This window comes from Microtus ochrogaster, chromosome 15 (assembly GCF_000317375.1).
Source record: "Microtus ochrogaster isolate Prairie Vole_2 chromosome 15, MicOch1.0, whole genome shotgun sequence".
Classification (NCBI taxonomy): Eukaryota; Metazoa; Chordata; class Mammalia; order Rodentia; family Cricetidae; genus Microtus; species Microtus ochrogaster.
Window position 1 is genome coordinate 14,826,626 of NC_022017.1, and position 10,858 is coordinate 14,837,483.

The 10,858-nt window shown below is 52.7% G+C and overlaps 1 protein-coding gene across 1 annotated transcript in view; it reads right to left on the bottom strand.

Moving 5' to 3' along the window:
• Positions 1-10,858, bottom strand: part of Micall1 (MICAL like 1) — a 30,930-nt gene that overhangs the window by 10,286 nt on the left and 9,786 nt on the right. The window contains exons 4-9 of the mRNA XM_005354212.3: positions 8,358-8,452; positions 7,453-7,595; positions 4,896-5,326; positions 3,530-3,587; positions 2,418-2,776; positions 342-748 (exon numbers count right to left, since the gene is read on the bottom strand). Coding sequence (XP_005354269.1) covers positions 342-748; positions 2,418-2,776; positions 3,530-3,587; positions 4,896-5,326; positions 7,453-7,595; positions 8,358-8,452 — 1,493 coding nt within the window. The remainder of the gene's footprint in view (positions 1-341; positions 749-2,417; positions 2,777-3,529; positions 3,588-4,895; positions 5,327-7,452; positions 7,596-8,357; positions 8,453-10,858) is intronic.

The following is a 10,858-nucleotide window of genomic DNA, read 5'->3' on the forward strand; positions in this document are numbered from 1 at the left end:
ATCCACCTGCCTTGCCTCCCGAGTGCTGGGATTAAAGGTGTGAGCCACCATTGCCCGGCAAGCACAGGGTCTTAATGAACATGCCCAAGGCCTGGCATCAGTGAAGCCAGCAGATGGTGGGGTAGAGGAGGTGTGGGCAAAGGATACAGGGGCGGACAGATCCCACCGTGTTAGTAAACAGGCTGGGAGCAGACAGACAGACAGACAGAGGGATGGAGAAACACAGACCAGGGCCTCACACAGGTAATAATGGGTGTGTCCACTCGAGATCCCAGACGAGGGCCTCCTTGCCCCCAGACGAGCCACACATCCACTAGCTAGAAGGTTGCTTCTGCACTCACCTTGATCTGCAGCTGTGGGGATGAACTCCCCCGGGAAGGGGCAGGGCTCCGGTCTCCAGCCAACAAGAAGGGCGTGGGGGTAGCACCACTAAAGGGCTTGGTGGCCTGGGTACCTGGGCTGCCCCTGGTCCTGGCTTGGGGTACTTGTTCACCACCAGGCTGTCCTAGCTCCCCAGAAGATGATAGGGAAGAGTTGGCTGAGGGGGTGACGGAGTTCCCAGCTATGCCAGGGGTACCAGGCACGTGCACAGCAGGATCTGAGGAGCTCTTGGGTACGGCAGGCGTCTCCAAAGGCTCTGCACTGGCAGTGTGACTGGAGCTCTCGGATGCCAGGCTCTCCACACTAAGGGCTGGCGATGGTGTGGCGGAAGGAGGTTCCGAGTGTGACAGGCGGGAGGTGTGGAGAACTGTTGAAGACCAATAGCAGTAACAGTCAAGTGGTAAGCAGGACTCTGTAATCCCCCAACACATCCTGCTACCAGAGCTGGGGGTAGCCCTGGACACCAAGCTTTTCCCATCTGGATGGGCAGGAGGCCAGAGAACACCAAACCCATGCCAGGACCCACGTCACAAAGGCACTAGGTCATTGTACCCCTGCTGCGCTAGTGTGCCAACTTGTGGCACATTTATGGCCCTAACTTCTCACTCAGAAAGACAGCTGCCTTCCACTTCCCTACATGTCCCATGATCCTCCCACACCCAAGCCCACTCAAAGGCAAGCCACGGGGCAGATGGAGGCTCCAGTACAGGGAAGGCAGGGGAAATGACGCTGGCTTTCTTCTCCAGCAGAGACTGGAAAAAAGCAACAGCACAGGGTGGGGGCAGCACTTGCTGGGCCAGGCACTGCCAAGCACAGCTTTCCCCTTCTGCAGATGACATGGACTCTGCCTCCACGTCCATCATTGTACTTCCTGGATGAAGCCGCAGACTCAGGGAAGGATCCTCCCTAGCTAGGGTCACCCTTAAACACAGCTCTGTCCAACTTCAGAGCTCATGTCCCCATTACCCCGAACCCAACCAGCAAGCGGACCCAGGGCATACAGGACTGAGAATTTGCCTGGAATTGCTCCCAGCAGGTGCTTGGTCCCAGAACTGCCAGCCACGCCCCTAGGAGTGGGATAGGGGACCAAGAGTTTAAGACAAATCTGAGGAAAAACCAAAACATACAGCGTGCTAGGGTGAAGGGACCTGGAGCTGACCCCCATCTCACACATGAGGAGACTAAAGACCAAGTCATACGAAGGTAGAAGCCAAGCTTCTCAGTGGTTGGAGAGACAGACACAGGGGGCAGGGTTCAAGTGAACTCCTGCCTCATGCCTTTCACAAGTCCAAGGCTGTGTCAAGTACTCCCTGACTCCCATGCTGAATTACCACAACAGGAAGTGTTAAAAGCTGGAGCTCAGGGGCTGGAAAGATGGCTCAGTGGTTAAGAGTACTGGCTGCTCTTCCAAAGGACCCGGGTTCAATTGCCAGCACCCACATGGTCGCTCACAACTATCTGTTGTTAGTTCAGGCATCTGTGCTGGCCTGACCTTGGGGTATACGTCCTCAGCTGTAGTCACTAAGAGCACCTCCTGTTCCCCTTTAAAAGGGCCCTGCCCACCTCCCATCTCTCCCTCATTCTCTCTGTCTCTGTTTGTCTCCCTCTCTTCTCTTCTGCCACTCCTGTCCCCAGAGGCCGGTCTCCATCTCCCCTTTTCCCATTCACTTTTCTCCAGTAAAAAAGCCCTCCACCTTAGCTCTGTCACATGATATCTCTCTCTCACATACCACTTTTTCCAAATTATAACATCTGTAACTCCAAGATCTGACACCCTCACACTGACATATATGCAGGTAAAATATCAATGCACATTAAATGGATGGATGGATGGATGGATGGATGGATGGATGGATGGATGGATGGATAGATGAACAAAGCTGGGGTTCAAATTCCACCTCCATTGCTCCAATGCTCTGCGTCTTCTATAAAGTGACTGCCCTTCTCCCAGCCTCTCTTAGATGAAATGGGAGACCACATACCCATAGTGTACAAAAACATAACAAAGCTCCCCGTACCTCAGACCCAGAACTCACCAAGGGGGGAAGCACTGGGTGCTCTCGGGGCAGGGCGCTTCTTTGTCTTGGGGCTGCTGGTGGGGGTGATGCCATACCAGGGGTGCAGAGACTTGGGTGTGGATTCTGGTGGGGCTGGGGCAGGGCCTGGTACTGCTGGGGCTGTCTCTTCTTCTTCCTCTTCCTCCTCAAAGGGGTTGTAGGGCTTGGGCTCTGGCCCAGCTACTGGGCTCTTCTGGGTCCTTTCTTCCAGGCCTCCATTCTCCACCTGTCTGCTTGGTGACCCAGGACTGCTGCTAGGGGGCGGTGGGGCTGGTTTCTTCTTTGGCTCTGTCTGCACCAGTGCAATCCATGGGGGGTCCTTCCTTGGTGCTGGCATCCTAGAGGAAGGCCACGGCAAGAGGTCAGCCTTCTGCTCTCTAGGAAGTTTCAGTTTGTCCCAGAGGAGGGGGAGAAGCTGCCCCCTCTGTTCTCCCAAGCCTAGCCCCAAGATCAGGCCAAGCAAAAAGGTAAAATAGGTTGTGACAGTCACATCCCAATAGGGCACCTTGGAGCCCAGAGAAGACAAGCCTTCAATCACACAGCCGCTGTCAATCCAGTCCAAAAGAGGGGCTGTGTGACATTTCATGATGTCACCCACCTCCCTATACCTCAGGCTCATCAGCTCCATGGAGGCTTAGCTAGCCTTCCATTTCATAGGGTCCAGTGAGTTCGACACCCTGCTCCAGAGTGTGGTTACACACCAGGAACTGCACAAATGTTTACTAGTGGGGCACTGTGGCCCCTTACCCCTCCCAGGGCAGCTATCCTAATGAGGACCGCTCTCAAAGAAAAGCTAGAAGTATGTCCTCCCTGGAGTGGGGTTGGAGAGAGGCAGACACATCAGCTTTGTCTATGAACTATGTACTCTATAAACAAGGCCTAGATGCCCATGTCATGCAGGAAGCACAGGCTTGGGAGGCAAAGTGACTCTAGAGGTGGCTGTCCCCACTTGGAGCACAGGTCAGGCAGGTTGGGGACACGGCTTTCCTTCCTCACCCAGAGAGGAGCCTCCCTGTGGGCCAGGAAATCCTTTCCCCATCTGGGCCCTGGAAACCCCCACTCCCCCAGAGGCCTTTCAGGGGCCAGAATACCTCTCCGACAGCTTGGGTGTGCCTCTTGGCCTGGGAACAGGGGGTTCCTGCAGTCTTCCTAGACGTGAGAGGACAATGAACCAGGCCTTCATGGGCTGTAGAGGGGTACCAAGAGGCAGCCAGAGTGCTGGCTTTGCAAGCCAGCACTTTGTGCCCTACATGGCAAATCACAGACCAGGGTGACCGCAGTCCCTCCCTGCCCCGCCCTCAGGGAGATAAGATACATGATCAAAGGTGAATAGGAGAATGGTCAGTCAGGCTGTAGGCAGGCTTCTGACAGGCCCAACTGCATGCTAGCTGAAAAGTCCCAACCCAAATCCCTTCAGTCACTTCTTCTATACCAGGGTATCAACCCAGGTGCCACCTCCACCTGGAAACCTCCCTTGACTACAGCTATCTAAATCCCAGTCTTGGCTTCCTTTCATCCACCCCAACAGCGTGTCTACACACTACCAAATCACTGGTTCCTCCAAGAAAACACAACAAGGTCCAAACATTATCGGCGTCCCTAGTACCCAAACCTAAGCCTGCCTCCAGAAATGCTGAGAATGTTTTGGCACAAGTCCCGGGATGCTCTCTCCCTCTGGCCTTCATTGCCTTCCCTGACCAAATGATAAGGGGTGTTCTGCATAGCTCAGGAACACATGGAGGTCATCCAAGAAAACCCTGCAGACAGCAGTCCAAGAGTTTCCATGAAGTTCAGATGAGCCCAAGGGCCCTGACCCCACTGCCCTCCCCAGACAGATAGCAGATCACATAATTAAAGTGGGAAGTTACCTGAAGCATACCTGGGAATGAACCAGGTCACATACTATTGACATCAACATGCACAGTCCCAGACACTCAAGACACACACATGTATGCCTGCTATACTCCAAGCCACAAGACAGAAACAAAATGCATACACGGGACACAGGTGGCGCTATGGCTTGAGCTGTACCAGTTTGGAGAACAACATGGCATGAAAAGGCACAAGGTGACTGGGACACACACAGGAGACCTCATCACACAGCACATACAGGTGCCAGCTCAGAGCAGTTCACAGGGCTGGAGAGATGCCTCAGCAGTCAAGAACACTTGCTGCTCTTCCAGAGGACCTGGGTTCAGTTCCCAACACCCAGATCAGGTGACTCACAACATCCTGTTTCTCCAGCTCTAAAGGATCCTATGCCCTCTTCTCGACTTTGGACTTTGTAGGCATCTATTGTCACATGCACAGACACACATACACACAATTTAAAATAAATCTTGAGGAAAAGAAGGAAAGCTGACACTATTCCAGGAACACAAGGCTACATGCCTTGTACATGCCCACAGGAGGGAACACATTCAGGCAGCACGCCCCGTCCACTGTGTTCTCACTCACCATTCACAAGGCTGCTGCTGGTACCCTGCTCCACCAAGCCATCCTGCTGCAGGCTAGACCGTGGCCGTGGTGTTGGGGGCGTCAAGGCTGAGCTCTCAGAAGCCTTCCTGGGGGCAGGTGTGGGCCGGCCAGCAGGGGGACTGGCCAACTCCTGGGGCTTGCTGGGAAGAAGTGGCTTGTTCGGGGTCTGGGGCTGTACCTCGGAGCTGGCCTGGAACCCATCTGCCTCGGCCACTGCAGACACACTAAGGTCACTCTCCTCTCCATCCTTGGCTTCTGCTAACTGCTGCTGCTTTCGCTGTGACAGGGGCCTAGTTCCTGATCGGCCTCCTGGACCCAGCCTGGTGCAGCGTTCTGCACACACAAAGGTGCCTTCCTCAGGCCCACTATTATAAGAACCCGGGAGCAGCGTGCTGGAACACTGCCGACATCTGCAGAGGACAGAGCAGGTATTCCCTTAGCAGGGCACACTGGCTAGGTCCTGGGTAAGTCCTCCATCAGAGACCAAAATTATTATCCCCTTACTCCTTCCTTCAACTGCCAGGCTAACTGGTTTTATACCCTGGACTTTCCAAAAGAAAAAGAACACAGCAACTGTTGGAATCAGAGGGGAAGAGTAAACCATGTCAAATTAGAAACAAGCATTGTGAAACAAGCTTGTGCTGCAAGGGGAAGAGGCGAAAGTGCCCCAGGGTTTGCCCCAGGGGAAGACCGCCATCAGCCAGTTACTCTAGAAATCAGTTTGGTTCCCTACCTACCAGGTTTGTTTTGGTTTCACTTTGTTTTTCAGGGCTGGGAACCAAAGCCTCTAAAAAGGCTAAACACTGTGCTCTACCCTTGGACCACAGCCCAAGCTCAACTGTTTTGGGGTGGAACCCAGAGCCTTGTGAATTATGAATAAGCACTCCACCACTGAGTCACACAGCCCCAGCCTGGGGCTGGCTTGCTCTTAATGAAACAGAATAAAATACAATGTATCAGAGTGTCTCCTGTGTGGGTGAGCCCAGCTGCAGAAAGCTCTTGTACAGGGCACACATCTACAGACACAGGGTCAGACCACTCGTGCACATCTAGTAATATCAAATGCGTGTTGTACAGGGCACACATCTACAGACACAGGGTCAGACCATGCATACACATTTAGTAATAGCAAATGCGTGTTGCGGGGGGGGGGATACTTTTTAAGATTTATTTTATGTGTTGGGCTTTTTTGCCTACATGTAGATCTATGTACATGGATACCTGGTTCCAAGGGAGGCCAGGAGAAGGCATCAGATCCCCTGGAACTGGATTACAGAGGTTGTGAGAGGCTATGTGCATGAAGGAAATCAAACTTTGGGTCCGCTGCAGGAGCAACCACTGCTCTAAGTGCTGAGCCTTCGCACCTGCCCCTCAAGTGCACTTTTGAAAAAGTCAGGTATGGTGGTACACACCTGTTTTGTTTGGGGGTTTTTTTGGTTTTGGTTTTGGTTTTATAAAACGGGGTCTCACTTTGTAGCTCTGGCTGTCTGGTACTCACTCTGTAGCCAGGCTGGTCTGAAACTCACAGATCCACCTGCCTCTGCCTCCCGAGTGCTGGGTTGGGTTACGCCGATGTACTTTATCTCAGCATTTAGAAGACTGATGCCAGAGAAATACCAGTTCCAGGCTAGCCTGGTCTACGCAGTAAGGCACTGCCTTAAAACAAAAACAGAAAAAGCAAAAAGGAGAACCTGTCTTCCCTTGGCTGGAAGAATAGCTCAGTGGTAGAGGGCTTGCCTAGCAGACACAGACTGCGTTCAGTCCCAGCACCACAAAACCAAACAACTTGGCATCCCCAGGAAGTCACACTTAAACCCAAGAAAATTCTTTGTTTCAACTGAGCTCCAATGATGAGGGGGGCTGAGCACAAAACTCAGTGGTGAGACGCTTGCCCTGCACATGCCTGGGCCTGGGTTCAAGCCTCAGCACCCCAGGAAAAAAGATGGCTCAGCATTTGAGAGCAACTGCTGCTCTTGCAGAGGACCTGAGTTTGGTCCCGAGCACCCACACTGAGCCACTCATGACGGCCTGTAACTGCAGATGGCTTCCAGGGGCGTCCCCACACACAGCTTCTGCTTCCACAGTCATAGACACATACATAAAAATCAATACATCTTTAAAAAGAATGAGAAGGGGACTGGAGAGATGGCTCAGAGGTTAAGAGCACTGCCTGCTCTTCCAAAGGTCCTGAGTTGAATTCCCAGCAACCACATGGTGGCTCACAACCAACTGTAATGGGGTCTGGTGCCCTCTTCTGGCCTGCAGGCATACACACAGACAGAATATTGTATACATAATAAATAAATAAATAAAAAGAATGAGAATGGGAGGGTAATCCTGTAACTGACTGGGTCTTGGTCTTTCTCTTCTAGGCCACAGTTTCTTCCTCTGTGAAGTAAGGAGAAGCTGAATGCCCAGTATAAACAGCCCGGTGGGTGTGAACGGCCACAGCAGGTGTGAAGGGCACAGTGGGTGCTGACCCCAAGGGAGCTCCCTCCCGGGTGCTGGGAGATATGCCCTGCCCTACAGCACTCACCGGAAGCAGTGCCGGTGGTAGAGCCTGCCCTCGGCCAAGTACCGCTGTACCAGGTGCACCCGCTGCCCGCAGGCTGCGCATGCGCTGCTGGGGGGCTGCTGTTTGCCCTGCTCAGACAGGCTGGCTGAGGAGAGGTCATCACCCTGCAGGAAACGGGGCACAGTTACCAGCCATGCTGCTCCTGAAGAGTTCCCTTCCCTCTCCACCACAGCCAGGTCACTCAAGTGCACACAGAGCTCCGTAGTGCTAACACATGAAGACCAGAGGAGAGCCAGGGGACGGCAGGCTGTCGCCTTCTCCCACGTGAGGAAGCCAGAGCCCAGAGAAGGTGACTTTCTCAATGTCCCAAATCAGTACAGAAACAGTGAAGCCCAGACTTCCAGCTTCCAAGGAAGGCCTCCTGGCCCTAGGAGAGGCAACTTTTAGTTGCCAAGTCCCTCCTGGTAGCTGCTCTAGCCAACCCTCCTTTCCTCTGGTGGCCTTGGACCATCAACTAGCTGTCAGCCCACTCAGGCTGTCTGGGTACTTACTCTGGGCTTGCTTCTCTCTAAAGCTCATGAAAAGCTGATGTCCTTTGGAGAGGGGACTAATAAGGTGGTCCCCACTTCTCTACTGAGCGACCTTGGACAAAGGACCAAACCTCACTGAGTCACTGTTTCCTAGGGCCTGAGAGATGCTGCCTTGGAGGGGCCTCACACTGACTGGTTCAAACCTGGGACTCCACAGAGTCAAAGGGACAGTCACATCACTGTGCGTCATTCGCATAGCTCCTGACAGTCCCATGATGGCAAGGACAGCATGGGGTTTGTCCACAGTCACAGGAATGACCGTGACTCACTCAAACTCTGGAGAAAACATCCAGGCTGTGCCCCTCGCCTGCTCTTCCACCCAAGGAGTCTGCCTACCTGAGCCTCCTCTCCTGGTTGCACAGCAGGTGATGCAGATGGGGGAGAGGAGAGTGCTGGATCCTTTCCTGGTGAGGGTGATGGTGAGACAGCCGCTATAAGACAGGAAAGACACTGTCTGAGGCAGGGAGAGAACCTGGAGACCAAGGAGGCGCCAACCCACCCGAAGCTCCACAGCCACCTCCTCTGGGCAGAACACGGGTCTGCACCTGAGCTGCACGTAAGAGCGGGAAACACCTTCCACTTTCAGGCCCTGTGCCAGGGGCCTTGCTGAGCCTCCCTCAAGTGGAGCCAGTGATTCGCACTGTACAGGACTGCCACAACCTGGGTACAGCAGGCTGAGCCTCAGCTTCCTTCTCACTCAGGCAAAGGGATGAAGCCTGATCTGAAGGCTCAGGGAGGTGGCCTACTCCCTGAGGTCGCCCGCCTGTCTCCACGTGAGCAGATGTGGCCCAGAGTCAGAGGAAACCCCACACACATGCCAGGGCTTCCCTCAGGTCATCTCCCTCCTCCATCAGCTAGTGTCAAGTTGAGAACCTCCTCTTCACCCACGCAGTGAAACAATATCCAACTTCTAACTTCTTGAGAACTGTGCACCACCAAACAGTCCATGTGTGGTGATCTGACAAGTATCCAGACAGCTCATCCACAAAGCGCTCGGCTAAGCCCAGTACTGAAAAGAAACAAGGTATGTGCAGGGGTGTGTGTGTGTGTGTGTGTGTGTGTGTGTGTGTTGCACACCTGTAATCCCAGTCCCTGGAGTGCTAACACTACATGATTATGAATTCTGAGCTAGTCTGAGCTACAAAGTAAGAGCCTGTCTCAAAAAATAACTAATTAGTGAGTTAATCAATTAAAGGGCCAGTGAGATGATGCAGCAGGCAAAGGCTCTTGTTGTCAAGGCTGATGATTTGAGTTCAGTCTCTGGAAACCACATGGTGGATGGAAAGAAATGACTCCCACAGTTGTCCCACACATGAGCCATGGTATACATGCACACAAATTAAACAAGCAAATGTGAATTTTGGTGGGGGTGGAGGACTGAGATAGAGTTTCTTTGGATAGCCCTGGCTATCCTGGAACTAGTTCTATAGACCAGGCTGGCCTCGAACTTACAGAGATCCACCTGCATTTTCCTCTCAAGTGCTGGGATTAAAGGCATGTGCCACCCCTGCCCAGCTTAAAAAAAAAAATGGCTCTTACGCCAGATGGTGGTGGCAGTGGCGCACACCTTTAATTCCAGCACTCAGGAGGCAGAGACAGGTAGATCTCCGTGAGTTTGAGGCTAGCACCAGCCTGGTCTACCAAGTGAGTTCCAGGACAGGCTCCAAAGCTACAGAGAAACCTTGTCTTCAAACAAACAAACAAAATGGCTCTTACAGAGAACCTGGCTTGAGTTTTTGCACCCACATGGCAGTAGTTCGTGAACACCTGTAACTCCAGTTCCAGAGGATCCAATGCCCTTCTGGACTTCTGCAGGCTTATAACGCCAACATATGACTCACAGAGATATGCTCAGCACACACATACACACGTACAAAACAAATATTTATAATGATAATACAATTCAATTAAATACAACATCTGAACAAGGGTATACATAGAGGAGAAACATCTACTCAATGCAAAGGCCATCATGTCAGATGGGAAGGGACTGATTTCTAAAGCTTATGTCACTTACACATGTGTGTGAACTTGGGGATGTGGCAGGGAATGCATCTGTTTTAGCTTTGTTGTATTTTATTGAGACAGGATCTTACTATGTAGCCCTGGCTGCCCTAGAACTATATAGACCAGGCTGGCCTCACACTGATATCCACCTGTCTCTGCTGCCCTAGTGCTGGGATTAAGGGCATGCCTGACTGGAAAGCTGTTTTATTCTGAGTCACAGTGAAAAGGTTAGGAGACTCAGCAGCCTATGCAAGCCCCTGGGGAGATTCCCTGGGCTGGCTCCTGTCCTCTTCCCCCTAGAGCCCAGCAGCACAGGACCCATGCTGCTCTACCTGCCACACTTCTCCCCACACCTTCAGAGCTGTCTGGCTGTCTCCTGCTCACTTCAGACATCACCTCCAAGGCCCTCCAAGACCACACATCTAAAGTGACCACTTCCTGCTCTCCTTGGTGAACTCTGCCCTTTGCCCAGATCCTGAGAAATGTACTGTTTCATGCTTTCTTTCTCTTCCTCCAACACCATACAGCATGATCTCTGAAACTCTCTCTTTCCCCAGCAGCCAGCACAATGCCTGGCACACAGCAAGGGTTCTACAAGTACTTGTTAAAGTACTGGGTTCCAGGTGCTGGGGCAGCACAGCTGTGCAGACAGTGCTGGTCTGCAGGGAAGGAAGGCTGGGACTGGGCTCAATGTGAGTGCCTGTTTAGCATGTGGGAGCCCTGGGTTGTACATACTTAAGTATATTCTGTGTGTTTCCCAGGAGAAAGGCAGTGGCTACTGTACAGATGAGAGGGCCAGGTTAGGAAGAACTGGCCATTCTCTCTCTCTC